Source organism: Macadamia integrifolia, unplaced genomic scaffold (assembly GCF_013358625.1).
Source record: "Macadamia integrifolia cultivar HAES 741 unplaced genomic scaffold, SCU_Mint_v3 scaffold46, whole genome shotgun sequence".
NCBI classification, from domain to species: Eukaryota; Viridiplantae; Streptophyta; class Magnoliopsida; order Proteales; family Proteaceae; genus Macadamia; species Macadamia integrifolia.
The window spans coordinates 218,718-235,764 of record NW_024870459.1 but is presented as its reverse complement, the minus strand read 5'-3'; the positions used below and the strand labels follow the sequence as shown (position 1 = coordinate 235,764).

General features: G+C 38.7%; 1 protein-coding gene across 1 annotated transcript; it reads right to left on the bottom strand.

Moving 5' to 3' along the window:
- Nucleotides 1-2,272: 2,272 nt before the first annotated feature.
- Nucleotides 2,273-3,773, bottom strand: LOC122068824. Its single transcript, XM_042632736.1, has one exon. The coding sequence runs from the start codon at nucleotides 3,619-3,621 to the stop codon at nucleotides 2,554-2,556; it is 1,068 nt and encodes a 355-aa protein (XP_042488670.1). The 5' UTR covers nucleotides 3,622-3,773; the 3' UTR covers nucleotides 2,273-2,553.
- Nucleotides 3,774-17,047: the final 13,274 nt, after the last annotated feature.

Sequence of the window (17,047 nt, the reverse complement as noted above, 5' to 3'; positions counted from 1 at the left end):
TGTACACCTATAGTACTTCAATTGTTGGATTATCTACAATTGATGTATATCTCTCAAACCTAATTTATTTTGATTAAATTAATTATAATGATTCTTATTTATTTACTTGTTGTAATTATTTTGAGAATATGCAATTGTTCACCTTTTACCATTACTATTCACAATTACAAGAATGACTGGACATTTTGTTTTAAGGATGCCACATTGTATGTTTCCCCCAATGGAAATACTTATGAAAATATAATTACGGGTACTTAATTATGTTGGACATTGATTCATCGAAATTCCTGATTTGGTTTGCCGCATTTGTATTCTCTAGAGAAATTTTCGATAGTTGTTTTATTCTGTACTTGATAGGCACTTACTGTTATGTTTATATTTATATTTCATTCAATCGTGTCGATCCAATGGTTGGTATCTACTGACAGGATTAATTACACACTAGATGTTTGTTGTGTGGAATATATGTGTGAACATGAGTGAGGGTCTCCACATTCTCAAATGATGAACATCTGAGTGTATGAGGTGTCGGACTATGATTAATCGAAATTTGGGGACTCGATAATATTATTATTTGAAAAAGCGTTCAAATATTTTCGCCAATCATGATTCCTAATACTCTCAGATTAATTAGCAAAATGCACTTACTTTGTTAGTGGGTATTTTTATTCCATACTTGTGAGCGTGTGTTGTGAATTGTGAATAAAAATTATTCTGATTTTCGTTCAATCCTATCTGATTTGATTTTAATTTTCATCTTGTCAAAGTATAAATCAAACTGAAACCAAACCAAATAATAAAAACTGGCCCAATTGACACACTTATTTAGAAATTAGAGATGTAAATGGATAATCAAAAATTCAAATTTGGTTCGCATCCATATTCATGTCCGTTTTATAGGTATCTGTATCCAGTCAAAGGGTATCTGGAAAATAATTACTCGATCTGATTAGATAATTAATTAATGATTTTGGGGGTTCTTGAAGTTTAGGCAAATTCTAAAGAATATGGAAAAGAGTTAAGACAACTTAGAAAAATGGATTAAAAGAAAATTGTATTTATCGAGGAGAAAGATTTGAATTACATAAGTCAAAGACGTAAACAGATAGTCCAAAAATCCAAATTCCAATAAGAAAATACAGATTAGGGATGAAACAGGGTCAGGTTGGGCCGGATTTTTTAAAACCCTAACCCAATCCTAAATCCTCAAATTTCAACTCAGGCCCAACCCAACCCTTCGGGTTCATGTTCAGACTCAACCCTGTCGGATTCATACCAACCCAACTCTGCCATAATTGACCGTATTAGGGCCAGGGTGGATCGGTATGGGCTAAGTTGGGTTGACCTTTTCTTCTGCAATGATTGGATTAATCTTGATTGACTTGTTTTGCCATTCATATCTTATAAATTAAAAAACCATAACAAAATAAAATACCAATAAGAACTCTAAATTCTAATATAAAAATTCAGGGTTAAATTTCAGGCCAGATGAGTCAGGTTGGGTTGAGCTGAGGCCTCAATCCGAGCCCGATCCAACCCTGGGTCAAGATTGGGGTTTTCAACCATAACCTACTCTTAGGTCAAAAAACTTGGCCCAAGGCCTGTTCGCTCAAAACAGGCCAAGATGGGTTCGGATTATCATGAAAAAACTTTCACCGCTAATACAGATCGAATCCATTTACATCCCGGCTGAAGTAACAGGAAGGGAAAGGGGAATTGGGCTGAAGTCCGAACCCCACACACCGGATATAGGATAACTCATTAACTCCCGTGTCATAAGTCATAAGACTCATAACTTCTCAACACATACGGATCTAGGAAAACACTTCATTAATGGTCAGTCTGACTGTCAATCTTATTATACTATTCATTCTTCCAACACGTTAGTCGGACGAGCCTCGCCGTTCCTCTGTCCACGGCAATAGAAAAAGTGCATCAACAATTGCAGAAGCGGCAGAAATCACACGACAAGTGTTTTGTAGTCAAACTATCAATACTGATTCATCTAAAACTCATTTCTTTCCATTTTCCATGCCCATTCCTTTCATCACGTACCATTGTTTTCCTTTCCTTCCCTTTCTTTTCCTCTGCGAGTTTTTCTTATAATTTAAAGAAGGATTTAGTCTCAACAGCCCATCCTCCAATGGCCCCCATAACAAACCATCTCACCCCACCACCGCCTCCTTGTTCTGCTCTCAATGAACAAAGAGGAGGAAGAAACAATGTATTAAAAAACAAAATCTAAATCAAAACCAAATCAAGCCCAGAAGAAGAAACAAATGTTAATCTTCATCTTCATTCTTATAATCAATGTTCATCGTACATGTTCATTCAATCAAGAAATAAGGAACCAACAGCAATCCTCAATTCCTCACTGCCAAAGCAGAAAAAAGAGATTTTTTTTTTCTTTTCTAGTAGCAGAAGATGATAATGAGAAAGAACAATTTTATTCTGTTATGTTCATGAACAAATGGGTTAGTAAATGATTTGTTTACCAGTCCAAACAACGAATTAACAAAAATGGGGGAAATTTTTTTTTTTAAATCAGGCCCTTCAGCTTTTCCAAGCATAAACCAGCAATGAAAACCCATATGGGCTCTGCAACTCGGTCTCTTCTGTACTAGCCCACTCCATCACAGAAGAACTGCAACCAGACGAAGCTGAAGACATTGACGACGACGACGAGCTCCTTGTCTTTAATAGACTCTTCTTTATCTTCTTCCACTCGAACCCATTCATTCCAAACCCATGGGGCTGTTGCTGCGGTAACCCAACAACCCCTTCTTCCAATTCGTCCATTTTCTCAAATCTGAACATGAACACAGCATGTCCATTATTAGCATCATCGAACAACCAATTATAAACATCCCACGAAACCTGAATTGGGACACCATCCATTTCAGTCCTCTCGTTCCCTCTGAACTTCCACTTCAATCGTTTCACCTGCAAAACACACTTTCCATCGATGCAGAAAAAGAGACTGGGCTCATCCCCTGAACACCCCCTGCAATCAATGGAGATACATCTGATCTTACCCCCAAATCTTGCTTTCGTTGTGTAATATTTTTTTCCCACAACATGTTCTCTCCTCAAAATCAAAACTTGGGTTCTCTCTGGCTTCCTTGCTCTGGTTTTGCTATAAGCTTGGTTGTAGGAATCACCGACCAGAAGAATCATCTCGCCATCAATAACAACGGCAACGTAAAACCCAGATTGGGGTTCTGGGCCTGAATTGAATTTGACTTTGGTGAGATCCCAGAAAATTTCAACCTTCCTAGTTGGGTTACTCAGATTGAATATCTTCGAACCATATCTGCGCCATAAGAGAAAGGGCTTAACGGGTAGGCGAAAAGAGACATCCTCATCATGGTCATCCAAGCGGAGGTCGATATGGAGAGCTCTGCCAATGACGTTGCGGCACCAGGTGAGAACGAAAACGCCCAAGTCAGTGTTGTAGACACATGTGCTGAGGTTGGCCGTGCCGGAGGTGCGCGGCGGAGGCGGCGGCAGCGGCAGCGGCAGCGGCAGCGGCTCCGTCGTTGATGGGTCGAGATCCATTGGGAGAGTGGTGGAGCGGAAGCAAGAAGCAAAGGAAGAAGAGGAGGAGGAACGATTTAACATCTTAATTTGAATTCGTAGTGGTTTAGGGTTTTTAAGGAGAAGATTTTGGTATAAGAAGAAGAAGAAGAAGAAGAGGGACGTAGCCTATGGGCTAGGGGCTGTAGGATCGTTAGGATGAAGGAGCGGAGACAGTAGTGAGTTGGAATTTTTGGATGAAAGGACAATTTCTTTTAACTTTATAAAAAGGGCCTTTTAATAACTGTTAGATTGATCTGAGTGTGCTGTTCCCTCCAGTATTTCCTTTGGACAGTCATCTCCAGTTAAATGAAGAAGAAATGACACGTATCAAGATTCAGTATTGTGGGTTTAGATCAAAAGTTGATCAAACAAAGTGAGCTTCTTTGGAAGTGGAGGTGTCCACTTCAGGAATTGTCAGAGAGGACCTTTGACCATGGATCCCGTTTAGATTTGAGAGGGTTATTTGAAAGATTTTTTTTCCAATGAAAAAAACTAAAATTCCCATTCTTTTGACTGGAGATCACCGTTAAAAAAAAAAAAGCATTGGAGAATGGAGAGAGCCTATCCCGAGATTAGGGGTGTCAATATCTAAACCGGACCGGACCGGACCGAACCGATTAAGTCCGATCCAAATCGAACCGGTGGCTTATTGGGCCGGTTTTGGTTTGTATATTAAATTGAATCCGGTCTCGGTTCTGTTTGGGTTAGCCCGTTGGGCCACCAAAAACGTCGGAAATGTGCACCAAAATCGGACCGATCCAAACCGACCCGAGCCCAACGTTTATCAACTATACAAAATTACAAATTCTACATTTCAACTTCAACCTGTCAAAACCCTAATTTTTCAAAAGAATGAAAACCTAGGTTAGTGACGCCGTGACGGAGTGTCGGAGTGAACAGCAGCGGCCAAAAGCCCGGTAAGGAAATCAGCCGGTAACGAACCCAACCCACTCAAGCTTGGTAGAGAACCAGAGATGTTGGTAGGCATCAACTACAATCGTTGCAGGACTGTGAGCTTTTGAAGATCAGAAGGAAGAGTACCTGAGAGACCCTGGTTTTCATTTTGAATTTGGGATATCTTTGAAGCCGTGCAGCCCGCATTTTTCCACTTACAAGGATCTGGGTCAGTCCATTCAAGGGACTTCGGAGGGTCCAACTCTGCTTCAAAGCCATCATCGTTGCCACATCTCCTGAGTTTGTCTGAGACTTTACCGGAACAAAAAACCGAGAGGAAAACTACAACAAGAAGGTCAAGAACTCCACATTCAAGATGGCTTTTCTTCATCTTCCACATCTTTAGAACCCAACAAGACAAATTCAAAAAAAAAAAAAAAAAAAAAAAAAAAAAAAAAAAAAAAAAAAAAAAAAAAAAAGTGCTAGAGAGATTTTTGCAGAGACAGCTCCCCACAACGGTGGTTTAAGTCAGCAAGGTGGATAGGTTTTCGTTGTTGAGATTGAAGAGGGAAGTGAAAGATAGGGTAAGATTTTGGAATGCACAGAGAGCGGCGGTGATTAAGGAGGGAAGGATCCAAAGGAAGTGAGGAGAGAGAGACAGTTCACAAACAAATTTGCTTTCACGAGATGCAGAGGGCTCACGAGATTTGACAGACAGTTCACTGGAGTTACAGATAGAGTCCGGCTACAGCTAGCCGTGGAGCCGACAGCGGGCAGCGGTTATGGCCATGGGAGCTAGCGCCGAAGTTGGCGAATGTAATAGCTCCGACGGCGACAAGCGATGTGTACAGTTACGGGGTGTTTGTGCTGGAGGTGGCGTGCGGGCGGAGACCCATTGAAATGTCGTTTGATGACGAGCCGCTGCTGATCGATTGGGTGAAAGAGCTTTATGCGAAAGGGAGGCTCATCGAATCCCCTGACTCGAGGATTGCAAGGGAGTACAAGGTGGAAGACATAGAGGCGGTGCTTAAGATTGGGTTTAAAAAACCGATCCAAAACCGAAATGAACCTGATAAATCCAAACCGATACCAACCTGAACCCAAATCGCACCGAAGCCGACACCGGACCGAAATCGATAAATCCTTAATGGGTCGGTTTCGGTCAGTTCCAAAGTCACACCGAAACCGATGGAACCGGACCGAAACAGCACCAACCCGGACCGTTGACACCCCTACCCAAGATGACATAAATATATATTTTTTTAGGATGGTGATGGGGTTGTAGGGGTTAAGCAGCCAATACCCTGACCTGAGTATGAGGGGGGAGACCACATCCTCTGGAGTTGCTGCACTGGTACAATGAGTATTTAATAGTTGAGAAAATCTGGACACATATCCCAAGGGGTTCTCAGCTATTGATTCTCATCGCACTAGTACGGTGGCTACAAAGGATGTGGAGGCTGGGAAGGGGGAGGAAAAGGCCATTATATAAAATATGTGAACATTAATTGGTCATGTGGTCTCTGCATCAGCCTAGGGGATAATGAAGGGGTGGACATTTTGTATTTCACATGGGTAGGTACTCATTTTAACTCCCTTGTGTTTGGGCATAGGTGCCACGTGATCAATGATCAGGTAGCAATACTTTCCCCCGATCAAATATTCAAATGTGATAGGAGTAAGTTTTCCTCGATCGAGGGTTCAAGAAAAATACACCCTCGTAGGGTTATAAATATTCTTTCCCCTATAATATGAAGTTGATAATTATAATATTCTTTATTGTTTCTCGATACCTTGTGGATATCATCCATAACCTTAGCTCCTTTAACCATAGGTGTGGGAAAACGTGTGAAAATTGTCTGCAACTGTTGCATTGGTGCAATGAGTATCGAGTGGTTGGAAGTTCCTTAGGATGCGTGTCTAGATTTCCAATGCTCACCTCACCTCACCACCCGCTGTAAAGGATATGGACTCTGGGAAAACTTGATTCCTATTTTATGTTTTGGGTTGTTATGTTTGGACTTTGAACTCTGAATGGTTTAGATAGTCTCTCTCTCCACCCCCGGGGTCCATTAAGCCTTTTTTTTTTTTTTTAAATCACAAGTTCCTTGATTAATTTAGGGATTGAGAAATTGATTTCTTCTTCATATATAAAGAATGGGAGGGAGATGAAAATTTAGAGTGTTTAAAATAAGAGACCAATGAGCACAGTACTTGCCTCTTGGGTCAATATTTAATATGATAGCCATTACAGTAATGACAGTAATGATGGAATAGCTTGATCATATTGACCATTCAAAACTCCATAGAGTGACAAGCTAACATTATTAGCCTTTTTTCACTTAGAAACCACTTTTTATCTACACTTCCCTTATACCACATGTAAGTAAATATAACCATATTCATCTAGATTATATAATTTATTTTTTGAGTAAAACTTAAATAATATAATAATTGTATAGAAGGTTTGATTCTGTTCATATATAAACTCTTTTCTCCCCCTCCCAAAAAAAAAAAAAAAAAAAAAAAATTCTTATCTTGTTGGGGTGCATAGAAATAATGATGAGCATGAGAACTTTGGAAGAATAGGCTATATTTGAATATAATAAACACTAAACTAATTATGATTGACAACCAAATGATATCTGCGGGTCTTGCATTTGAAGTTTAATATTGCAAATTAATTAAACAGTAAGAAATTAAAAATTAAATTTGATTTATATCATTATGGAGCTATGTTGGAAAGGAATTATGTTACATGGTTCACCTCATCTCATGTCCTATGATCAGGTTCAAGGGTAAATCCGGATTAACCTATGTAATAGATTAGTCACCAGAAGAAGACTCGAATTTAAAACGTTTATTAACATGTAGAACTAAACTGTAGATAACCCATAGGCTAGTTCCTGAGTTAATTGGCTCCACTGGCTCACCCAATTTTAGGTTGAGGGGTGAGGTTGGTCTATTAATCAACTGGGGTGTTTCCTTTGGTCAAAGATCAACCTGGTTGAATGATTCAATGCTTGGACTTCCTGGCATGTTTAATTAAGGGGTCAAGGGACCAATTTATTTATATACCTTCTAAAACATTTGTCATTCTTCATTAATGAGAACGGAATCCTATTAAGAACCCCTTAATTCTTCTTTACAATTAATCTCCTTTCTCAAGTCTCCTCCCTACAAGTCAAAGTAAAATGGCTCTAAATTCATCTGACCAGGGATATCTGACTTAATGATTTGACCGAGTCAAACTCGGTTCATACGCTGTCGTTGAATAAAATCTCCATCTATGCATGCATCCACGAAATCTCGGAAGCAAGTTGCTCTTGGCAACATTTACAATGCTTTCCACGAGAAATTGCTGACCTTGAAAGTTATGGAGAACGACTTCTCCCGTAACAAATTACACAGTTGTTTATAAAGACAACATATAAATAAGGTACCCAACCTATTTCTCCCAAATTAAATGTAAATTGTCTGATGTAAAGGTTTATAGGTAATGATTTTTAAGGATGAGTTATACCCGAGTCCCAATGAGTGGTATCTGAGTAAGTTCTTCAAAATATGTGTAAACATTAAAAGTCTATACCACACCATGGAAGATTAGCTTGAATGAGAATAACTGGATGATTTGGAGAAAATAAGATGGAAAACTTGTTGATACGCCTAAATGCAAGGATCAGTACACCCCTGTAAAGACCTTGGATCAAGAAATCGTTGGATTACAAGCTCTATTTATTAGAACTCCCTATGGGTTTGAGTTTGAAACCCTATTAAGGAAACCACACAGGAAAAACAAGAACACGAATCTAATAAAATTATGGAGGATCGATTTGTACCTTTCACCTAGTATGCTGAAGATGATTGATGTTGGTCACTCCCACTTTCGCTCTCTTGGCTTGGCTATGGATCTTCTACAGCCCCTTAAACCTCATTGATTCTCTCACTTTAGTGGTAAAGTGGGGAAGAGTGAATAATGGCTGTAGGAACCCAAAACCTAGTATTTATAATACTGTCCTGCACTCAAAAGCCTAAACCACAATGGGTTGAGCCAGCATATCCCTAAGCTTGAGAGTGGACCGAACCGGTTCATGTAATTTGACTCTCACCCATTTAATCAACCCGAATAATTAATTTAGCCCATAAATCCAACAATCTCCCACTTGGGCTACATTAATTATAAGGATGTCTTTTAAATTGGTGTGGCCATAGAATCTTATTACATTAACCACTCTTACTGTGATTCAGTTGAAAAACCACTCACATCGAATAACAGCAGAAGATACACCTCAATATACGGCATACAACTTTCTGTTATTACAAGCATAAGTAAGTTTCTTAACACGAATCTATGTGGGATACCATCATAGAAATATTGACATATCCTCAAATTACACTGTTGTCATTCTATGTAGGTCCTTAACTGAGATATTAACCTTCACTGTGGCAAATCGCCTTCGATCTGTGGTTAATATCTAACTGTGGTCTTCCGCCTATAAACTGTGGTAAATATTGCCTATGAACTGTGACAAATACTGTCTTAAAATGTGGCAAACATTACCTTTTGAACTGTGGCAAAATATTGCCTATAACTAAGACAATTACTACCTATAAAAACATTTTCAAATGAAATCATAAACCAAATATTTCAAGAAATAACTATGCATAATGTAAATGTTAAAACTTAACCATAATTCATCAAACTGTGCCCCAAAACATACGGGCTAAGGTTCAAAACATAAACAAATACTAAACAAAACCAGAGCTCCCACTAATCAAGCATTTCAAATAACTGTATGTAAAGAAATCCTAACTACTTGATGTGACCAAATTTTACTTGCTCTCAATTGCTGATGATCAGTCTACCTCACCCTTTCTTAGTATCATCCTGCTTATCAACCCCAGAATTCTTCCTCTTCTCTAACCATTTCTTGAAAATAAAACAGTCCTTCTTCACATGTCCTTTCTTATGGCACCAGAAACACTCTACGTTGTTGGTATTCTCTTCATCCTGAGCCTTTTGAGATGTGTCAAGTTCTTGAGAGCTATTAGTCCTGTCATATGGTTTGACGCCTCCTCTGTTGGAAAGATTTTTGTTCCTTCTGCTTGGTCCACCAGAAGATCCCTTGTGAAAAGTTGCATGTGCACTCTCAAACCTAATTTGTTTCAATTTTTCTTCCTCTTGAGTGCCAATGGAAATGAGCTCATTTAGGCTCCAATCGTCCTTCAGTGCAATGTAGGTAGATTGGATAACCTTATATTGACTAGGGAGGGTATTCAGTGCAATGTGTACAATATATTCTTCATCGATCTGTATTCCAAGATCCTTAAGTTTACTAGCATCAGTAGCTACACCCAAAATATATTCTCTAACACTCCCACATCCATTATACTTTGTATTCAATAGCCTGGTCATCAATGTGGTTTTCTCAGCTTTCTTGTTGTGTTGAAATCTAGCTTTAATAGCATCCAGGAATTCTTTTGCAGTGTCTTTGATCTCTATGTTTTCACGTATAATTTCAGGAACTGTCTTTTTTAAAACCAGTATGCACTTTCTATTTGCTTTAGTCCATTTCTTAAACTTGGTCCTTTGAGCACTTCTGCTCGAGTCTGTGAGAGGCTCAGGTTTAGGCTCCCTAAGTGCCAAGTCTAAGTCAAGAAGACCTAAATGTAATTTTAATTTCTCCACCCACTTTTGATAGTTGTTACCAGTAAGTATTGGGATGGAAGATACATAACTTGAGGGAATGACCATCTTACTACAGCAGTAACAATAACACAATACATGCCAAATATCAAAATATAAATCATAATATAAAAACATGTAATACCATCAATATATTTTAAATAAGAGTTACAACTAAAAATGTATCCCTATCCTTTGGGACAGGAATTAGCTGATGCTCTTATATTCTTCTTTTAACTGTGAAAATAACACTGACTTTGGAATTCAATCACCTATGGGTAAAAGAACTCCAAATTCAATGTCCCCTTCTGAAATGTGGATGATTATCCTCAAACCTTGATGACATAACCTTTGGAAAAGTATCATCTTTACTGTTGGGAAAGATACAATCGAACTGAATGTACCACTTTGGTGGGTTTCACTCAATTCTATCATATCTTTCCCATTGGAGATGTATATCTTTATGTTCAAAACATACATATAAATATGTCACTAGGACAACAATAACCATACAAAAGTCACAACCGCAACTACATTCCTATCCTCTGGGCTAAGAATGCACTGGTCCTCTTGTAAATTCATATTTACTGTGAAAAGAACAATAACTTTTGAAATCCCCTCACCTTTGGGCTTAGGAATCTCTAGATTACTGTCATTTTCTTAACTTTGGTGACGTCACCTTTGGGTAAATGTCACCTACATTGCTACCCTGTGGAAAATCATGAAATAATAAGATGTACCACTTTGGTGGATTTCACCTCATCATTTCATGGTTTCTTAAAGCAAAATTACTTTGCAACTAAGAATGAGCGGAAGCTTACACCCTTTTCCATATTAACATATCTCAAAAAAATTTCTCAATTTCATAGTAACCAATAACATATATATTTTTCAAAGCATTGATTTATGCCATTTTGTTTCAATGATTGAAACTAAATACAACATAAAATTTCAAATAAACATGTCATATTAAAAATTTGATCATTAAATGTGGCCCGAAACAAGGAATCCAACGCAAAAAACAGATTTCAATTTGGCCTTAAAACGAACCTTTCACCTAGTATGCTGAAGATGATTGATGTTGGTCACTCCCACTTTCGCTTTCTTGACTTGGTTATGGATCTTCTACAGCCTCTTAAACCTCCTTGGTTCTCTCACTTTAGTGGTAAAGTGGGGAAGAGTGAATAATGGCTGTAGGGACCCAAAACCTAGTATTTATAATATTGTCCTGCACTCAAAACCCTAAACCACAATGGGTTGAGCTAGCATATCCCTAAGCTTGAGAGTGGACTGAATCGGTTCATGTAATTTGACTCTCACCCATTTAATCAACCCGAATAATTAATTTAGCCCATAAATCCAACACTATTATTTTCAGTTCATTACCTGACAACTAGAAGAGAGACTGGTGGTCTCTTAGTAATTCTACATCAGATGGAGTACGTACCCATTGAGTCAAGTGACAAATTCTATTTAATGAAGAGGCAAAAAGAAAAAGACGCCATTGCCATCTACTCAAATGAGAGTGTTATTATCTTTCTAGATAATGGAAAATCTTATCACACTTCCTTAATGAATTGTTCATACTGATGTGACATCATTGATCTTGTTCTTATCCTTCTCCCATGGCACATAATGATGTGGGGAGCTGTACAACAAGGCATTGGAGATGTAGATGACGATAATACCCTTACAGTTGGTATAGGTAATGTGAACAGGGGAGCAACCCTATGAAGAACTACTAGTTGGACCACGCTTGATTAAAAGATCTATATCAAAGTGTGATAACTATCTACCAGTTCCACCACATCATTATATGCAGGTGAACCAGAATGCATTTGAAGAAACAAAGGCCAATGAGCATTGAAGCTATGCGACTAGAGTAGTTGTATAATGAAAGTACAAGTAATCGACACAATTTGATCCTTTTCATGACCCAGAGTCATTCATTTAAGGGGCTAGTGCTGCACAGAATACACACTGACAATGTGCACAGAATTGCATAGATAATGGTGTATACAAAATTATGCATGCAAAATAGTGGTACACACATAATGATACACACATTAAGAATGTGCAAAGTGAAGCATAAGACAAGTAAAATGTTTGCAGTGGCGAAGGAACTATGTTGTATGATGACAAGATGAAGTTCTCTTACAATGTGAGAATTTTAATGTACATCATAGTGGAAAGTCTATTTTATAGGGATACACAGATATTGACAAGACAAATTTGAGAGATCACCTCTTCGTGAGCTAGAAGGGGAGTTTCCTAGGTATCTTCCTCATGGGAAAGGACCACATGGATAAGGATTAAACAAAATAGGGCAGATAAGTAAATGACTTAGTCTTATACTCTCTTTTCTTATAAAAATGGAAAGAATGAGGAAGGGAATTGTACGTATTAGGAATTAACATAGCAGCGGAACAATGATTTGTAAAAGAAAAACGAAAGAGAGTTGCATGCACATATAGAATGTACAAATTTACGTGGTTCACCCAAGATGGGCTACGTCCACTGTCAAGGGATAACAAGATATTCCACTATTCTAATGAAGGAAAATACAAAACCATAATCCCTCTCACCTCCTTATGAAATCTCTTATATATAATATCTAACACATGACATAGAAAATCCCTAATTCTGAAAGTATTAAATTACTCCAAGTACAAATGACTTCAAAAACAATTTTGGTCGAGCGATTTCGCCCCCTACACCCCCTCCTTGCAACCCCCCCAACCTACATAATGGCTAGTGGGGCATTCGTTATTCGAGAGAATTAACAGTACTTCCTGGATTAAACTGAGATATCTATTCTCTTGTACGCTTATGTGGTGGTGGTGGAATGTGCTCTTTTTCGTGTTCCTCAAATTAGGTTGCGACACGACAACATTCTATCTATCAAAGGAATGTTGTGATTTCTCCTGTATGTGTCACGTTGGAGAGGTGAAGCTCATGTATTCTTGTTAATCTACTTCTTTTGGTGAGTTTTATGTTATCCAAGAAGTTCATTGTTGTTGATGTTTTGGTAGCCTTTAGCGTTATCTGGAGAGTTAGTGTAACATCATTATTATTGTCATGTCATCTTTTACTTGGATGAAATCTCGTGGCTTTCTTCTTTCCCCGTGAAAGGATTTTCCACGTTAAAATTAGTATGTGCTCTTAGGATTAGTTTTCCTGGTTTCGATGTGTTTATTTTGTGTAAACTTTATTATCGTTGTGTATCTCCATTAACTTGGACACATGTGAGAATTGGTTTATTTTTCCCAAGAAATGGTATCAAAGCTAGAGCATGGCAATTCCAATGTCCCTTAGAGGATGGAGAAAATCTTGAGGAAAATCTCAATATCCACATGTGCTCTGCATGGAGGGGAGATTGTTGGGTTCCACGCGAAAACAACCAATACCACATCAAATGTGCATAGCTCAATGTGAAGGCTTACTGGTTTTAATCCTAGGGTAATCATTACGCTTCTTTACTGGTTTTAGTCCTAAGGTGTTAATCCCAGAATCATCCGATTTACTAAATGGTCCCAAAACTAGGATCCGGTCCTATTTACTAATGGAACAATCTGGTTCTAGTTCCTTAACAGTTTTGGGTAAAGGTGAAAGTTTGGCATTGACAGCCCGAACCCGCTCTGGACCGTCTTGAGCCCGAACAAGGTTTGGGCCAAGTTTTTTAACCCTGAGGGCGGGTCAGGGTTGGGTTGGGTTAGGGTTGAAGCCTCAACTCGGCCCAACCCGACCCAACCCAACTTAACTTGAAATTTAACCTTGCATCTTTATAATAGAAATTAGGCCTCCAATAGGTATTTTATTTTTCTATAATTTTTTAATATATGAGACATAAATGGAAAAAACATATCAATCAAGGTTAATCCAACCTAGGCCAACCCTACCCAACCCGACCCTGATAGGGTCAATTAGGGTGGGGTTAGGTTGGTATGAACCCGGTAGGGTTGGGCCCAAACATGAACCCGACAGGGTTGGGTTGGGCCTGGATTGAATTTTGATGACCTAGGGTTAGGTTAGGGTTTTAAGAAACCCGGCCCAATCCACCCTGTTTCACCCCTAGTTTTGGGCATCAAAGTCTCAAACACTCAAATATCTCCAAAATTTCAAAGTATACAAATAACTTTCCAATCATACAAATAAATGACTATATATTCCTAAAAATTCAATTAATCAAACATCAATTCTTAAGCCTACAAACACTTGATCCATGACAACTCAGTATTATTTAATAATGGAGGAGGAGCGTTGTCCATTTATTGTTCCCACGCCCAAACACGTCCCTTGTTTTTAGGGGGCAGGGGCCTCTTCTCATAGCACCCCTAAAACAGAGGCTCTGGTTGGGCGTGGGGAATGCTAAGCAAACAACATTCTTTCTCCCATATGTTCAACAGATACAAGATCTTCTCTGCCCTACTCATCTTACCAAACCCAACTTGACCTGACCCATTGCCATGATTTCTTCCTACCGTTTGTTAAAATATAAAATGGATTCCATCCTAACACTCTTATCTATGTTCGTTCTGTTTTTACATCCAATAAAACAAATTATCATTTTTATGTTCCTTTGATTTCCTCTAGTTTTGAACATTTTACCGCAAAGCAAACACAAACTTAGGAGGAAGGTGGAGAGGGAGAAGACTGTGATAAGGATATCTAGTTTTTGGAGGAAGCAGCATGGTCCATCAGCTAACTGTACAACTTGATGAGAACCCACTTACATGTCTCTTCAACTTGAAAAGTATATGCTAAAGGGAAGGGATAAACCTCCTTCTTGTTTAAGCTTTAAAAGTTAAAATAAAACCATCACTGGGCCCCCACCATGTGCGTGGGATTCCCCTCTCTCTCTCTCTCTCTCTCTCTCTCTCTGCAGGTGCCTTCAAATTTCCTTTCCCACCAAACAAAATCCTAATTAAATTAAGTCAGTACAACACCCTTAAACCAAGTGCATCTTTTAACTATTCTTCATTGTTTCCACTAGTTTCTTCTTCTTCTTCTTGTCTTTTCCAATGATTAGAGCTTTCCTCATTCTGATTAGAAAAGAACTTAAAAATACACCTGCTAATTGTCTTCTATAAACACCTTACCTACATTAAAGCTTCCCTTTGTACACTTTTGATTAGTCTACTCTTAATAATTGTTTTAGTTTGTTACTGAAACTAATTCGAAATCCACATTATACGCCTTGATTTCAGATTTACTATTTTAAGGTGGTTGTTAACTTGAAAAATGACGATCATATCAAGTTACACACTCTTTCAATACTTTAGATATATAATCCCTCCCACCCCCACCCTACCAGAAGTCATGGTTAAAGGACAAAAATCCCAGATCTGAGGTCTATCAGTTTAGTTAGACTTAAAATCTAATAAAGTAATAGATGCTTGTGTCCTAATTATGATGAACCAACAAGGCCAGTTGAAGCATGGGGTTTGGTGTCCTTGTCAGTTCTCAAATCCTTGTCAATGGCAGGTAGTCCTCTAGATTTTGAAGAAAAAGTAGAGAGGCTATAGAGGAGGGAGGACTATAATAAGCTAATATGTTGACAAGAGAGAGGACCCTTTGTGTGTTCCAGCTAAGTATTCTCTTTTTCCTCCTAAGAATTCAATTAGACCTAACAAAGCTACGAATATTTTGCATGGTTGTTGAAACTTGAGGTCTTGGGTGGAACCTTGCAGTCAGTAGCATTTTCTTTTCAAAAGCCTGTAATTAATTGAAATTTTAAACACGTCTTGGGATGGGGACCTATTTCAGAATCGTCATTAAGAAGAAAATGAAGGATTCTGATTTACGCAATGGAGAAGGCAAGGCCATTTTTATAAATACATGGGAAGTGGTTCTCCAGGAGCAAGGTCTAAGTGTGTCTCTCTCCTTCCCAAAACAAACAAGGAGTAGAGATGTCTTTTCACATGGGAAGGGAAGAGAAAGAGAGAGAGAGAGAGGAGACAACAGCCTAGCACAGGTGGAATGGGCTATCATGGTAGGCGCTTAAGCCCCTTGAGGTCTGATTTCAAGCCTCAAGTCCACATTTAGTAACCCACGCGTGCCTTTGTAAACAGGTAAATCTCAAGGTTCCTACTCACAGGTACCAAGTTTCAGACTTACAAAGTGACAGTTTAACCACAAGCCAGTGAGACCCCTGTGTTTCTACGTGTGGACCTCCCACCTCTTCAAAATTAGTATGAATAGTATTCCTCAATATATTACCCCTACATCCAAACACAAGGGGTGGCAAAATGACCACCCTAACCTTGGTTGGATTACTGTGTGCCTCCCCTGATTGAGGTCCCCACACTGGTATAGCAGCCAAGCGACAAGACAGCGATCCCCAACGCATTTTATTATCTAAAAGTTTCCTAGACAGACCACCAAGATAAGGCTTATCTGATTGGCATAAAATACCTGCTACATTATGTGTTGGAAGGGTACCCCAAATGTTGCGAATCGGTTTTCTAGTTACATATCAAGTTAAACAGCCAATAGAAGAGGTCATGTTACAAAATAAAGCTTCCAAAAATTTAACATTACGAAAAGGATGCACATTAGGATAGATTTTGAAAAGTTTATGCAGATACTAGAGGTTATATGATTTAATTGGGCTTTGAAATTTCATATGTGGCAATCCAAATCATATCCTATCTCTTAAACAGCCGGAATTGCCAAATATAATGTGGCACAACTAGGTAGACGATCAAAAGAGCACCATACTTCGGCCTTCTTTGACAGAGGAAAACTACAATCGAGAATCCACTAACTTCATGCCATGAAGAGTTTGGGTCCAGGGTTTACCCACCTTTGGACTATGGGCTACCAAGAAAAGCTTTTGAATGCCACTCACCCGCAGGTAGCCAAGCAGTTAAACCATCACCAATGAAA

Bases quoted from the DNA above. Each gene is read 5' to 3' on its own strand.
- LOC122068824 (XM_042632736.1), bottom strand. From the start codon at position 3,621: ATGTTAAATCGTTCCTCCTCCTCTTCTTCCTTTGCTTCTTGCTTCCGC.